Here is a 16,149-nt window from a genome sequence, read left to right on the forward strand (position 1 = left end):
TTGATCTGCCTGACAGACCAGGCTATCTCCTCCCTTTATGTATATAAACACTTTTGTATACTAAGTATATTGTAGTTATGTGTTTTGGTTTTGAGTTACTGTGTGGGATTTCCTTGTAACTCAACTTCACTCTCATATATATATAACTGTTTTATCATTAGATTTCCTTATTATTGCCTCTATCTCTAATATTTGAATTGCTTCCATTGCGTTTAAATTATGTATATTGTGATAATTGTTGTAAATAGGATACTACACTTACAATCCTGGTGGATTGGTTAGATGTCAGAGACATCCAGTCACACTTGACCCTTATGAACCGAGCCGGGGTGTGACATATGGGCTCCCTTAATCCACTATCAAAGCTATAGAATCTCTATTTTGTGCTTTCTTTTGGAAAGTTTAAGAGTCCTCCAAATTCCTCCACACAATTAGCTGGTCAGCAATCTGTCGGCCTAAATCTGAAGGAGGCCTGGGTGTCCGTCGTATTCGTGATTACAACATTGCTGGCCTTCTCAAGCAGATCTGGAAAATCTCCTCTAAGTAGGACTCCATTTGGGTTAAATGGGTATACTCTTACCTCCTCAAAATGATTCCATCTGAACTATCCCTCAGCCTGCGGACCACTCCTGGGTCTAGCGAAAAATCCTTCTCCTTTGTCCCCTCGCCCTTGGTGCCACCTCCTCAATGATCGCTGATGGTACTTCCATCTCTCTTTGGCTTGATCCTTGACATCTTGCTGGAATCCTTTACAACATCCTTGGTGCTTGTGTGGTCTATTCTATTGGCATCCCCAAATCCGCCCCTCATTAATTATCTCTCATGGCTCTTGGACCCCCTTATCCCCATCTCCCCCGATCTCACCTAGATTTGGGCCTCTCCCCCGCTTCCCCCCCATCCCTCTCTTTTGGACAAAGTTACCTGGCTCCTCTCTGGCATTGGTATGTTTAGCTCCCGCTCCGCTTGGGATTTTGTTCGTCCCCATGGCCCTTCTGTCCCTTGGCGCAACCTTGTTTAGTTCAAAGGCCATATCCCTACACACTCCTTCAATGTTTGGAAAGCTCTAAATCTTTGCCTTCCCAACCAATGTTTCCTCCTTCACCGCCACATCCCTGTTTCCCCCTCTTCTATCCTTTGCTAGAACGGTTTTGAAGATGTGGACCACGTTTTCTTTTCCTGTCCCCTAGCCTCCTCTATTCGGAAAAAAACCCTTCGGTCCATTTGGCCCTGTCCCAGACGGCACCTTCCGTTTGGTCGAGAGTGGCTTTGGCTTGATATGTCCTTTTCTGGTAGCTCTATTTGTGACATTGTTGCCAAGTTTGTGCTCGGGGCTGCTATCTCTCACATCTGGATGGAGTAGAATCTTCGTAGATGGTCTTCCAACTCCCGGTCTATCGACATGATTTGGAAAGCCATCTTTTTGGATGTCAACTAAAGGCTTCATAGGCTTCCCCATAGATCTCTTTTAGACTCCCCAAGGAACAGGCACATTGTTGTTACTGGGGGTTTAGATTCTTCTCTCCTTTCCTCTCCTAGCCTGGCCCCCAAAGCTGTGGCTTTTCTTGTATAGTTCCCCCCCCCCCTCTTTTCCCATGTGTATTCCCCCCCCCCCCAGTTCTCCCCTCTCCTGCCTTTGGGGTTTTGGTAATGAATTTTTTATTCACCCAAAAAAAAAAATCTAGACCTTTCCAACAGATTTGGAACTCCATCGTCTTTGATGTCAAAAGTAAACTTTTGGTGGTTTTTTCTAGATGTGATAACTCCCCAGGGAACAAGCTTATTATTGTCTCATGGGGCCTCCCTCCCTCTCTGCTTCAACCCTTTGTTCCCAACTATTGAGGGTTGAGATTTGTTTCTCCTTGTATTGCTAGCTTTGTATTGTTTGTTCTTTTCTTCTTCCTCCCCCCCCCCCCCCCCCCCCCGCCTTATTCTGGGGGTTCCCTTGTATTTTTTCTTTCCGTTTGGTAATGTATTTTTATTCACCCAACAAAAAAAAGTAACTGAACCACGAAAGGATAAAGAGAAGAGTTCTTCAAATTCCTCTTTTAGGTGCTAATGTTTCCTCCTCCTGATCAGTAAGAAGAGATTTCCATTCTAGTAAATGATAGTAAATAAAAATAACAAGCCGCATGTGAACTGAGTAAATAAAATAAAATAAATTGCAGAGGGTTACCTGTATGCTGCCAGGTCCAGCAACCCATCTTCTGGCAAGTGTAGTAGAACGAAGTCTCATTTGACCATTATTGTTCTGATAACTGGAAGAAAATATCTGTAATCTGTTAGAAAAGCTTCATCATCCTTATAAAGCTCAATGTAGTAGCTTATTAACAAGAGAACAGCCCCAACATACTAAGTTAATAATTGAAGGTAAAACTGATCATTTGTGGATGGACCAATTGATTCTGGACTTTCCTTTCTGACAATCTCAAATACCAAGCACAAAGATGTAGCTTTGTCAAGGCCACACATCTTCCAAGTGTTGGTGCTTCCCTGCCCAACAACTGTTTCAGAGCATAAAGGACCTTTCTGCAAAATTAGCAACATGAAAAATCAGAATAAAACAGGGAAAGTCCAAAACAATATCAGAAGCTTTGGACGCATACCTTCTCAAGAGATGAACAAGGACCTAGAATGCCCTGAACTTTGATATCCATGGAGCAGCTTACTTCAAATATACCACTACAAAGAAGGATAAACAGAAGAGTAAGGCATATACCAATTTCCCACTCCCAATTAAAAAATATTTCAGGCATGCACAAAAGCTACACAAAGGTAAACAACGAGGCCCAAACACAAAAACCTCTAGTGTGTGCAATGTACAAAAACCCGCGAATCTCAGTCTAGATTTCGAATATTTCGAGTATCTCGACCTCACCGGAAACAAAATGCATGCTCGAATTGAAAAAATGCAATATCTCGACCGAAATTTCGGTCATTTCGCGAGATTTCAAGACTTTGTAACATCTTGCCGAAATATTGGCAATTACAAACCCACCTTATTAAAAGACCAAGTCTCGTGACTCTCTGTTGAATTTTCGACCGAGATAGGCTGCTATTTTTCATTTTTTGGGTCCTATTTCTTCCTCCTTCACTTTCCTTTGGTGATTTTTGAACCGGCCTTCGAATCTTCGCCGCATCTACATCGGAAGCACTTGGAGAACACAGGATTGAACCTTCTTAGCACATCTGTGAAGCATTTCCACTATTTCAAGTAAAACCATTTTCTCCACAAAATGTTTTTTGAAAAAAACATGATCAATACATGTTTGTTTGTGATGAAATAAACATAGTACTAAATCTCGCGAAATCTCGTCCGAGATTTCGGAAATTTCGAAAAACTCGACCAGGGCGAAACGAAACAGGACTTCAAATAAAAAAAAGTCAAAATCTCGATCGAGATTTCAACCATATCATGATATCTCGAGATGAAGTCTAAATCTCGCGAGCTATCGAGATTCTTCTCAAAACCACTTTACACAAAAGACTATAACTCGTCAGTCTCAGTCGAAATTTCGACAGAGACTACATAAGCTCTTCATTTTGTGGTTTTTGCTCATTTCTTCTTCATTCTTTCACTTCTCAGTCGAATCTATGCCGCATCTACGCCGGAACCACTTGGAGAACACAAGATTCAAACTTTTTAGCACATATGTGTATCTTTCCATATTCGTAAAATACACATGACTTAAGTTATGACTTATGAGTCATTCACTTTATGTTTCCAACTTCCAAGTCAATTTACTTGTTTAAATTGCTTATTAATCATTAATTTATTATGTCCTCTAATACTTAAAGTCTTAAACAATGTGTATGTGTAATTAACTAAATTATACATTAGGGTTCAACAGTACATTGCCAATCAATGGTGCAAATCCAAAACACCACTTTGTGTGACTATTTTTGCAATTTGAACATTTAAATGTGTTTATATAGCCTAAAATAGGGTTTCCATGAAGTTTCAGGCCTTAACTTGGCCTAAAACCCACCGAAATGACCTTACCGAAACATACCAGAAAAAATGCAAAATTTCGACAGAAATATCCAAAATTTCGGATATTTCGGATATTTTGGTCAGCCTGAAACACCGAAACGAAACAATTTTTTGAACCATGGAAATAAATATATGTCAGACACCAAAGGCCGATCTATAACCTCACGGTGTCGAAAATGTTTCTGTATATATATATATATATTTTTTTTTTTTTCTGCTTAAAAATTTTGATTTTCCTACAACAAAAATCTTTAAAAAAAGGGGTTATGTACATTGTATGGGGATCAATTAAACATATGTTACACACCATTGGCCGATCTGTAATACTTAAAAGTCTTAAACAATGTGTATGTGTAATGTATGTGTAAATGTGTAATTAACTAAATTATACATTAGGATTCGACCGTATACTGCCAATCAATGGTGCAAATCCAAAACACCACTTTGGGTGACAATTTTTCCAATTTGAACATTTACAAGTGTTTATCTAGCCTAAAATAGAGTTTCCATGAAGTTTCAGGCCTTAACTTAGCCTAAAACCCACTGAAATGACCTACTGAAACATTGCAGAGAAAATACAATATTTCGACCGAAATATCGAAATGGAACGAGATTTTAAACCTCGAGAGTGTGTGTGTGTGTGTGTGTGTGTGTGTGTGTGTGAGAGAGAGAGAGAGAGAGAGAGAATGTCAAACAAGTAAAATGCTTGATCCTGAAAATGCAATATTTATGTTGCAGATTTCATGACCAAGTCAGTAAGCTTTGCGATTCATTCAAAAACAAAATGATCCTAAATTAAAATAAGAAAGAATAAAATGCTATCATCTAATCCTGCTCTAACAAGTTGAAGAAAATATGGAACCAAAGAAACTACAACCATTACCTTAAACTAGAATTCACGACTTAACCTCAAGTAAACTAAGGGTCATTTTGTAATGGATTCTAAGAGATCCTTGCTATGCTTTCTCAGTAACTTGTGCTTTCCCTTTTTTTCTTCCAATCGATCTTCACAGTCCCTAGCCTTCTTCCAATGTGTCTTCTAGGTGATGAGAGAACTCCATTAGGTCTTCTTGTTGTATCTATTTACATGGTACAGTCCCTATTGGACCCCTTTACTTTTCTAGGGTTTCAAGAGAGGCACACCGGAAAAAGAGAGATCTCCTAGTCGACTCTCAAACCTTTTTGGCTTTGATACCAAGTTGAAAGTGAGCAAGGATCAAGGTGAGAGAAGTAGGAACAAGGAAGAAGATGATGACGGGAGAAAGAGAAGGAGAGAAGAGTTGGATGAGTGCAAACTTGTGGACAGAGGTGTACTGACACTCACCTATATTGATTCACTAACATAAGTTATTGAAAATTACACACAACTCCCTAGGGAGGTAAAAGATTAAAAAAAACATAAAGCTTAATACAAGCTAACTAACAACTAACAAGATAATAAACTAGTACCCAAAATACCCTTATTACGTAATCTCCAACAATTTAAGCAGTGACGCAGGAAGATGCTAGAGTTGTTGGGAAATTGATCTATGTCACCCTCACTCATCCAGATATTGTAAATGCTGTCAATGTTTTCAGCCAGTTCATGCATGCCCCTAGAACTGACCACATGGAAGCAGTTTATTGAATTCTTAGGTGAAGTCAAACCCAAGATAAGGATTATTTTTCAAGAAAATAATCACTTGAGAATAGAGGGATATACTGATGCAGATTGGCAGGATCACTCACAAACAAGAGATCAACATCAGGTTATTGCATCTATATTGGAAATCAGGTAAGTTAGAGCAAGGAACAATCTGTTGTTTCAGATCAAGTGTTGAGGCTGAATTTAGAGCTATGGCTCATGGAGTTTGTGAAATTCTACGGCTGAAAAAGTTGATCCAGGAGTTTAATGTAGACGGGGTTCAGCTAAGAACAACTCAACAGTAGGATCGATGACAGGTTGCAGCAGAACGTCATAATAGCAATAAAATCAGATAGCAGCCAAAACACTGCAACCGCAGGTCTGACACAGAGCTTTAGATCAGAAAATTCCAACTCCAGAACCAGTAGTTCCCCAACTCGTATGGGACTGATACTCCTAAAAAGTAAAGGTCCAATAAGGGTGATGAAGAACTAGAAATCTCAGCTTCGCTCGATGGCTGAAGAGGGAGATACCAGCAGGTCACTAAAATAGAAGGTAAACTCAGATTTAGTAACTTAGTGAGTAGAGACCAAACCAACCGGAAGAATCGCTTCAAACTTGGATCGATTGATGCTTGTATGGAGTGGAAACCCTGCTGAGAGCATGGTACAAAATTTCACGAAATATCGCCGAAATTTCGGTAAATTTCGGTAATTTCGACCCTACCGATACGAGATGGGCTTCCGAAATGGAAAAAGTTCAAATTTCAGCGAAATTTCGGTATATTTCGTAGAAATACTGTGTATTGAGCAGTATATTTCGGTAAATTTCGGTACATTTCAGTATATTTCGGTAAATTTCGTAGAAATACTTTATATATTGAGTATTGAACTATTGACTATTATGAAGTTTATGAGTTATGACTTATGCACTTATGACTTTACGAGTTTAAACTAAAGGCTACATTTGACTTTATTTTTGTTTCATTACTTTGTTTAAATTTCTTATTATGTCTTTTAGTACTTAAACAATATGTATTTAACTATTTTATACAACAGGGTCCGACCGTATACAGTCAATCAAGGGTGTAAACCCAAAACACCACTTTGACTTCATTTTTTTGCAATATGAAGGTTTAAATGTGTTTATTTAGCTTAAAGGGTGTCCATGAAGTATCAGGCCTAGATATGGCCAAATAACCACCGAGATGGACTCCCGAAATATTGCAGAAAAAATGCAATATTTCGGCGAAATTTCACCAAATTTCAGATATTTCGGATATCTCGGTAGGCCTGAGATACCGATATATCGCGAGATATAGTACTATGGCTGAGAGTCTCACTTGAATATGATGGTTGAATTAGACGATATGGCAGCAACACAAAATTAGAAACTAAAATTCTGCAGACCAAACCAGCCACCAGTTGGGGCTCAATTTTGGATCGAGTGTAGGGCCAAAGTAATGAAGGTGGAATAAAAATAAAAGGTTTGTGAATATGGAGGATTCCAGCCAATGGAATAGGGTAGGAGTGGGGATCGAATGGAGGGGATGAAGGTGTGGTGTAGTACTTCAAAACCCAGCAGGTTTGATGAAGGAATATGGAGATAACACACTGAGATGTTGCAGCAGGAATCCAAGTCCAAGAACAACGCCTGTACTCGAATGAGGAAGACAGTAGCAGTAACAGCCTTGGTTGTTGGTGTGGTTGCAGCCTTCAAAAAGGGAACTCCAGAACCTAAGGTCACCCAGCAACAGTAGCAGCACAAGGGAATCTCGATTGGAGATGAAGAGAATGGAGAAGAAGAGAATTAGAAAGCAGGGGGGATAGATGGATTAGGCTCTCTCAGCCAAGTTCCTTCAGCCCTTCAAGTCACAATCAATTGGACATGAGAATTTTCATGCTTCAAAGCAAAATTTCATTCAACTAATCAAACTGTGGGGAGCCTCTAAGGGCTGTTACGTATAAATAAAAAGGCATAACTTTCCTCTCAAGCTTTAACAAAACAGAAACTATTTGAAAATAGAAACTAACAAAATTTAGTAACTAGGAATGACATGAAATAGAAACTAATATTTAGAAACATGAAAATAGAAACAAAACATAATCTTCTCAAGTGCAGAAGATGTTCCCTACATGGACAGAAAATAGATTGATCAGGGTCACGGTTTTATGTCAAGGTGAGATACTATATTACAAAAGAAGATAAGCTCTTCAAAACTTATATTTAGGGCATTTGCAGGATGCATTGGGGACACTCATTCAGAACATAAAGAGCTAACATAGGCCTTACTTGAATGAAAAATCGAGCTCATAGCCACTCGATTGGAAGACACGCTTCAGAGAATCCTTGAAAACAGAATGCCCAAAACTTTCTGCGAGCACAACCAGGCCCCCAGTTCTTTCAACTGCAATTTTAAGTTCAGCCACCCCCACCTGGAAATTTTTTTAAAAAAAATGAAACAGATGGTAAGTTCAATTCTTACATATGGAAGGTAGTAAGTTCGCAGCTACCAAGATAATATTAAACAACCACTCAAAAGATATTGCTTGCCATGGAAAATAGATCTTGAAGAAAAAATGGTCCTTCTTTTTTATACAAATAACAACCTTTATTGGAAATGATCAAACAAAACTACAAACATAGTTTGAGATTTGATCGAAACCACCAAAAGGGCATACACAGTGCAGGAGGCTCCCATCATTGCGGGGTCTGGGGAGGATCATAATGTACGCAGCCTTACCCCCACCTCGTGGAGAGGCTGTTTCCTGACTTCAACCTGCGACCACTAGGTCACAATGGAGCAACCTTACCATTGCGCCGAGGTCCGCAAAATATTTTGGTTTCGATAAAGGTTGAAACGAAATGCAGTGCTATTCACCAGGAATACAAAGTTTCGGTCGAGATTTCGGTTATGTTTAGCATTTTGTACGTAACGATACAAACCAGGGCATTTTTAAGCACTGTTTCAATCGAAATTGATCAAAATTTTGATATTTCTTTAGTTTCAGTGTTTTGATAGCATGAGGGGAAAACTAAAATAAAAAAACAGATATGATATTTTTTTGTCAAATCACATACATATTTGGTGGAACAGTGTTAATTACTACTACAATACATCTATAAACAATAGCGATGATTTGCCGGATTTGAGCAAGATTCCAAGTTGGAGGTATAACCCTTTTATTCAAAATTAATTTTTGCCAAAAATAGGGTAAAAATTTAGTGGTTGGCCTTCAATTTTTTTTATGTTACACACTGCAGGCTGATCTACGCCTTCATGGAGTCAGATTTAATTTTCTTTTTTTAAATTATTTTTTTACTTCTAGTTAAAAAAATTGATTTTCTTAAAACACATTTTTGAATAAAATAGGGTAATATACATTTGTAGGGGCTCAGTATTATATATGTTAGACACTGTTGGCCAATTATGGCTTCAACGTGTCGCTTATATTTTTGTGCAAAAAATATTATTTTATTTTCAAAAATTAAAAAAGTCAGAAAATTAAAAAAAAAAAAAAAAATAGGGGACAATATTCTGCCTTGTTTGAAAAATCATCATAATTTTTATTAAAGAAATTATATGTAAAATAGTACGAAATTATGTGTAGAATAGGCTACATCAGAGAGTATCCAACAGGGTACAGCGTGCACTAGCAACCTAGGGTCCAAAACCAAACTACCATTTTGAGTGCGTATATTTACAATCTAAAGGTTCTAGTATGTTTAGAGATGCTTAATTAGGATTTTCTGAAGTTTCAGGCCAAAATATGGCCATTTGACCACCGAAATTGTTATTGAAACCAGAAAATTTCGATTTCAACAAGGAACGAAACATTGGTTGAAACCAACTTCTTGAACCTTGACTACGAAGCCCTTAACATAGCAAGGGCAAGTCACCTGCAACAATGACAAACGAAGAAAAAAATAGCATATATGAATAGAGAATCAGGGTAGTATGTCAAAGGAAAGGAATGCCCAGAATACCATCTCAGTCTACCAAGCGTTCCTTGACAATAGATCCGCAATTTTCTGTCCTAGGCTCCAATGGAATGAGTTGTTTAAGTCTGAAGCAAAGTGTATTATGTGTCTATCAACACATGCATATCTCCAGGGGTCATCTTTATTAGAAGATGCCTCAATAGTTGTTGAAACTCCATTCACAACGATGTTATCAAAACCCTCTCATAGAAAACCCAAAACCCAATGTAATTCTTGGTGCAGACCTAAAAAAAAGGACTACAAGCCAAGATCGATTCTGATTTTTGAGGTTAAAGAAAGAGGACTAATGATGAGGGTTTTCTGGACAGAAAAGGGGCTGTAAATGAAAGGAGGGATGCAGGAGCAGATTAGGGATAGCTTGAATGACTTACTTGAAAATGGTCTGCTGTAATGGCTGATGAAGGCTTGAGGCTGAAGATGATAAATAAGAAAAGATAAATTAGAAAATTAGTCTCACTAGTGTCCCACCATAGGAGTCCCACCTAGGCCACTTTATAAACTGACAAGCAAAGTTCTCATAAGAGAGGAGACTAAGTCTTTTTTTGAATAATTCTGGAATGGCTCTACAGCCTCCACGATTTTGGTATTTATAGGGGAAGAGAAGGCTGAGGATCCTCTTGAGATACATGCATAAGAACTAACGAGACTTTTGGAATTCCAACACCTAGAAACCAAACCCCATTACATAGAAACTATCCCAAGAAAATACAAAATTGTTCCAAGACTTTGGAACTACAAACAAGACCAAAATAAAAGAAAGCAATAAACCTGCCTATGAATATGAAAAGGCACAAAATAAAGTCATGTTTTGTGGGGGCCAGTTTGACAGCTCCAAGGAGTCCATGTTTTGGGCTGGTTGGGTCCAAAGAGAGACTTCGTTCTTGCTGGGCTCAATGGGGAACTTGGGTTGGAATTTCTTGCTAATCTGGGCCTTTGGCTGCTGCTGGGCTGTGGGCTTGGACTGGGCCTTTAGCCGAGTATATTTCTTAGCAAAATAAAGATCTGGTCTTCTTGGTCCTGGTGGATCAGAAGGATGCACTGCATCAATTCTGCACTAGCAGAATTCCCTACACCGGTTGGTCTGGGCTACACCCACAAAACAGCTTGTATGTTCAATTTGATCCTGGGTAAGTTAGAGTGGTAACATTGTCCCAATCTGTAAACAGAAAACAGATGGAACATCTCTAACGAGCAGATCAACCATCAAATGTGTAACACCCCAATTTTAGAAACCCCAGTTTGAAGGGCTTACTTGTGTTATTTTCAGTATTCAGATGTGCTTGAGGTGTGGCATTGTACAAGGATTTATGTGGCTATATGGTACGCATAGTTGTCATGGCACCGCCATGGTGTCCTGGCACTGGAGAAGGTTGCATGGCGACCTACGCCATGGCGTCCCTCTTCGATTTCTTCTTCTTGTCTTCGATTTCTTCTTCTTGTCTTCGATTTCTTCTTCCCTCTTCGATTTCTTCTTTCCCTCTTCGATTTCTTCTTCGATTTCTGAATTTTCTTCTTAAAACTTGAGAAACAATAGAGAAAAAATAAAACATGGCTTGAGTATACATCTATTAAAACATTAAAAATAGAGAAAATAAAAAATAAAACATGGTCGACATGCTCGCCATGGCAACGACATGCTCGCCATGGCAACGCCATGGCGGGCGACATGTCAATATATCGACGTGACACCCCTCCACCGACTTGGATCGCCGTGACGCCATGACAACTATGATGGTATGTGAGTGAGGCATTGACTTTTACCACCTACCTACATTAATGTTATTGTTGTAATTTGGGTTTAAGGGAATAAGGGTATTTTGGGTAGTTTCTATATTTTGTATACATTGCAACCCTATTCCTGATATTATAAATAAAGAGGACCAGTGATAATGACACAAGTCCTATTCTCTCCATTCCAACATGGTATCAGAGCAACAATTGATAGGGTACTAGAAAAAAACAATTCCCATCGTTTTTTTTCCTCTGTCTCGATTTTTCTTCACCTACTGCCACCATCCCACTTCCACCTAGGGATCACCGTATGATCTCTTCTTCCCTTCTAGCACCACCACCACCCACCACTTCTGCTTCTTTTCCTTTCGCTTCCTCGGTGGCGATCTTCTAAGCCACCGAGGGCTTTTGTTTACCCTTGTTTTTGGTTCCCTTCATTAAATTAATGATTTGAAGGTCTTAATCCATATTTTTTGTGGATTTTTTTTTGGGTTTCAGCCATCTTCCTTCCTTCGATCTTTTTGGTTTCTCTTTTGAAGATCGATATTTTTTCTCTCCCTATCGATTCTTAGGTTCTAGCCTAATTTCGATTTTTTTTTGGGTCTGAAATCCCCTTCTAGTTATCGTTTTTTTTTTTTTTTTCCCAGGCATTCCCAGGTATCGTTTTTTTCTTGGATTGCAATATCTCCTGTGCTTCTCGATTTCTCAGGTCTCTCTCTGAAATCGAATTTTTTTTCTCTGGCTGTATCGTTTCTCTTCCACACTAGATTCCTTAGATTTTTTCCGGAACTCCTTTATCCAATCGGAGATGACTGGTTCGGAGGCCTCTAGTGGTTCTTCTGCAGATGATGGCAGCTGTTCATACCCAACCTTCCCTCCATGTGCTGTTAAACTTGATGGGGGAAATTATTTGATGTGGTCTAGATCCGTCTTTGTCTCTGTTGACTCTCGTGGGTACTATGACTATCTTACTGGTGCTAAGCCAAGGCCCACGACTGAAGCCGAACAAGAAAGATGGAGTTCAGCCAATTCTCTTGTTATGTCTTTTCTCTTTAGCAGCATGCAACCTCAGATTGCCCGGGGATATATGCTATTGGATACTATAGCCAAAATTTGGAAGGCTGCTTAGGACACATACGCACAAGTGGGGAACGATGCACAGGTCTATGAGTTACGGAAGAAACTGCATGAGACTAAGCAAGGTACCCTCACATTATCTCAGTATTACTCTGAGCTACGTTCTCTCTAGAAAGATTTGGATTATTATGATGACTTTCAGTGCTCTACGGCTGCAGATGTTACTGCTTTCAAAAAACGGAAAGACAAATTCCGTGTTTACGATTTCTGGCTGGTCTGAATGTGGAATATGATCAGTATCATTCTCAAATTCAGTCATGATCCATTTCCCACTTTGGAACAATCATACTCTTTGATTCAGCTTGAAGATACCCGCAGATCAGCCATGCTTCCTCCTTTTGCGCCACCTGCTCCAGAGCGATCAGCCTTAGCTTCCGGAATTACTCTACCATATCAAGGTGGTAATACTAAGTCTACTGATTGTGCTACTTCTGACAGACAGCCCTTTAAGTGTGATTATTGTGGGAAACTCTGGCATAACAAGGATACCTGTTGGAAGCTTCATGGCCGTCCAGCTGAGGACGCTACCAAGGGCCGTGGTAAGAACTGCAAGTCTTCTGCCAATCTTTCAGACGCTACTGATGGCGCTGCACCTGCCGTGCCTACTCCTGCTGCTGCTGCTCCTTCCCCTATGCCTGATGAAGTCACCATGCTGTTCCGCCAATTGGTCACCAAGTTAGACTCTCCTGCCACAGCCAATCCCGCTGCTGCCTTCTTTTCTACCTCGGTACCATCAGGTTCTTCTGCTACCTCAAGTATAGCTTTCGTTGGTTGTGTATCTGCTGCCCCTCGTCCATGGATTACTGACTCGGGGGCTTCAGATCACATGACTGATGATTCTAGTCTTTTTCTCGTTACTCTCCTTGTTCTGGTAAAGACAAGGTTCCATTGTTTGTACTCCTACTTTAACTTTACATCATGTTTTGCATGTTCCTGAGTTCTCTACAAACCTTCTTTCCATTCATCGCCTTACTTCTGACTTAAATTGCAAAGTAATATTTTTTCCCTCTTACTGTTTGTTTCAGGATATGGTGACAAAAGAAACGATTGGCTCTGGTAGGGCTCGTGCTGGTCTCTATTTGCTTGACGAGGAAGCTTCACCCACCCATCAAGCCCATCCGACACAATCAGCTGCTCCAGGTTCTTCAAAATCAGCAGCTCCAGCTTCTTTGGATTCGTCTTCCCTTTTACATTGGCATAAACGATTGGGTCACCTGCCTATGGGGACCTTAGTTAGGTCTAATCCCTCTTTATTTTCTGGTTGCAATTCCAAGGATTTGTTTTATGAGGCATGCATTTTGGCCAAGCAAACTCGGGTTTCATATTCTAATTCCAATAAAAGAAGTACCTTACCATTTATGTTAATCCACACTGATGTATGGGGTCCAGCAAGGTGTAATTCTTTATCTGGTTTTAGATGGTTCGTATCTTTTATTGATTGTCATACTCGACTTACTTGGCTCTACTTGATGCGTCATAAGAGTGAAGTGTTCCGCTGTTTTCAGTCCTCTCACAGCATGGTTCACACCCAATTCCAAGCCACTATCCAGGTTCTTCGCAGTGATAATGGGTTGGAATATTTAGATGGCGCGTTTCGTACATATCTTGACACTCATGGTATTTTACACCAAACAAGTTGTGTTGATACACCAGCTCAGAACGGTGTGGCAGAATGGAAAAATTGCCATCTCCTTGAAGTTGCTCGATCCTTTCTTTTTGGAATGAATGTGCCTCTTTCTTATTGGGGTGAGGCAGTCCTTACTGCAGCTTATCTGATCAATCGGATGCCCAGTCACGTTCTAGACTTCGTATCGCCTATCCAGGCTCCTAGGGCTCTACTAGCTTCACGGTTCCGCCTAAAGTGTTTGGTTGTCTTTGCTTTGCCCGGAACCATCAACACCCTGGGAAGTTAGAACCTCGTGGATTAAAGTACACCTTCGTGGGATATTCACCAACTCAGAAAGGTTACTGCTGCTATCACCCCCCTACACGGCGGATATATGTTACCATGGATATCGTTTTTAATGAGGCTGTTCCCTACTTCCCTTCGGCATCTCCTCATGGGGGGACCTTAGTTCTCACTGATGATGTGCCTCATAGTTCGGGTTCAGCCATTCTTCCCATTTCTCCTATTCAAGGGGAGCACTTGGATGATTCAGCTGCTACTGATACAGTCCAAGATACCTCTCAGCCTGTTATTGTCCCTTATGACATTGTTTATCATCGACGACCTCGTGAAAGCAAATAGAGCCTACCACAGCTGCATCAACTCTACTTAGCCAACAAACTCCTGCATCAGATCAGGTTTCAGATTCAGCTCCATCTGGTAATGACCATCCCTCCTCTGAATTAATATCATTAGATTCCTCTTTACCTGATCCGTCTCTTAATCTTTCCATTGCCCTCCATAAGGGGACTAGAACTTGTACGCAACATCCTATCTCTAAGGCTGTTTCACATGGGTGTCTGTCTCCATATTTTCGTGCCTTTGTATCATCTTTGTCTTCTGTTTCCATTCCTCAGAATTGGAAGGAGGCCCTCAAAGATCCAAGGTGGAAGGCAGCAATAGTGGAAGAAATGCAGGCTTTGGAGAAGAACAATACATGGGATTTGGTGACTCTTCTTCCTAACAAGAGGACTGTGAGCTGTAAGTGGATATTTGTTGTCAAGCACAACGCTAATGGGTCTGTAGATTGCTACAAGGCGAGGCTGGTTGCTAGAGGATTTACACAAACATATGGTCTGGATTATCAGGAGACATTCGCACCGGTTGCGAAGATGAACACCATTCGAGTCATCCTCTCATGTACAGTCAATCTTGGGTGGACCTTGCAACAACTTGATGTGAAGAACACCTTCCTACATGGGAAGCTCGAAGAAGAGGTGTATCTAGATATTCCTCCTGGATTTGGTATTCCAGCGACTGATGGCAAGGTATGTAAGCTCAAGCGTGCGTTATACGGACTGAAACAGTCTCCTCGAGCCTGGTTTGGCCGTTTTCATGGTGATATGGTCTCGTTTGGTTATTCTCAAAGCAATGCAAATCACATTCTCTTTATCAGGCGCACGGGGACCAAGATAGTAGCCTTAATTGTCTATGTTGACGACATAGTGGTAACTGGGGACGACATTGAAGAAATAACATGCCTCAAGTTGTATCTTGACCGAGAATTTGAGATTAAAGACTTGGGACAGTGGCGCTATTTTCTTGGCATCGAGGTGGCCCGGTCTACAAAGGGTGTGTTTCTCTCTCAACGGAAATACATCTTAGACATCTTAACTGAGACGGGTATGATGGGATGTAAGCCGGCCGATACACCTGTAGAACCAAATGCCCGTCTGTCTAGTCAAACAAGTGAGCCAGTAGACAAAGGTCGGTATCAACATTTGGTGCGCAAGCTGATCGATCTGTCTCATACACGTCTAGACATTACTTTTGTTGTTAGTATGGTTAGCTAATTTATGTATGATCCATACACCTCACACTGGGAAGCAGTCATTCGGATACTCAGATACTTGAAGGCAGCACCAGGAAAGGGTATACTTTTCTCTCCACATGATCATCTTCGGATCGAGGCTTTTACTTATTCAAACTGGGCTAGTTCTCCTGATGACAGACGGTCCACCTCAGGGTATTGCACTCTGGTTGGAGGTAACATAGTCA

General features: G+C 40.3%; 1 protein-coding gene across 1 annotated transcript in view; it reads right to left on the bottom strand.

The window, feature by feature from the left end:
- LOC122646384 (protein transport protein SEC23-like) overlaps window positions 1–16,149 on the bottom strand; it is a 128,507-nt gene that overhangs the window by 89,639 nt on the left and 22,719 nt on the right. The window contains exons 4-7 of the mRNA XM_043839934.1: window positions 7,908–8,050; window positions 2,604–2,679; window positions 2,351–2,526; window positions 2,174–2,255 (exon numbers count right to left, since the gene is read on the bottom strand). Of these exons, the coding sequence (XP_043695869.1) occupies window positions 2,174–2,255; window positions 2,351–2,526; window positions 2,604–2,679; window positions 7,908–8,050 (477 nt within the window). The remainder of the gene's footprint in view (window positions 1–2,173; window positions 2,256–2,350; window positions 2,527–2,603; window positions 2,680–7,907; window positions 8,051–16,149) is intronic.

The sequence above is a fragment of the Telopea speciosissima genome, chromosome 11 (assembly GCF_018873765.1).
Source record: "Telopea speciosissima isolate NSW1024214 ecotype Mountain lineage chromosome 11, Tspe_v1, whole genome shotgun sequence".
Lineage (NCBI taxonomy): Eukaryota > Viridiplantae > Streptophyta > Magnoliopsida > Proteales > Proteaceae > Telopea > Telopea speciosissima.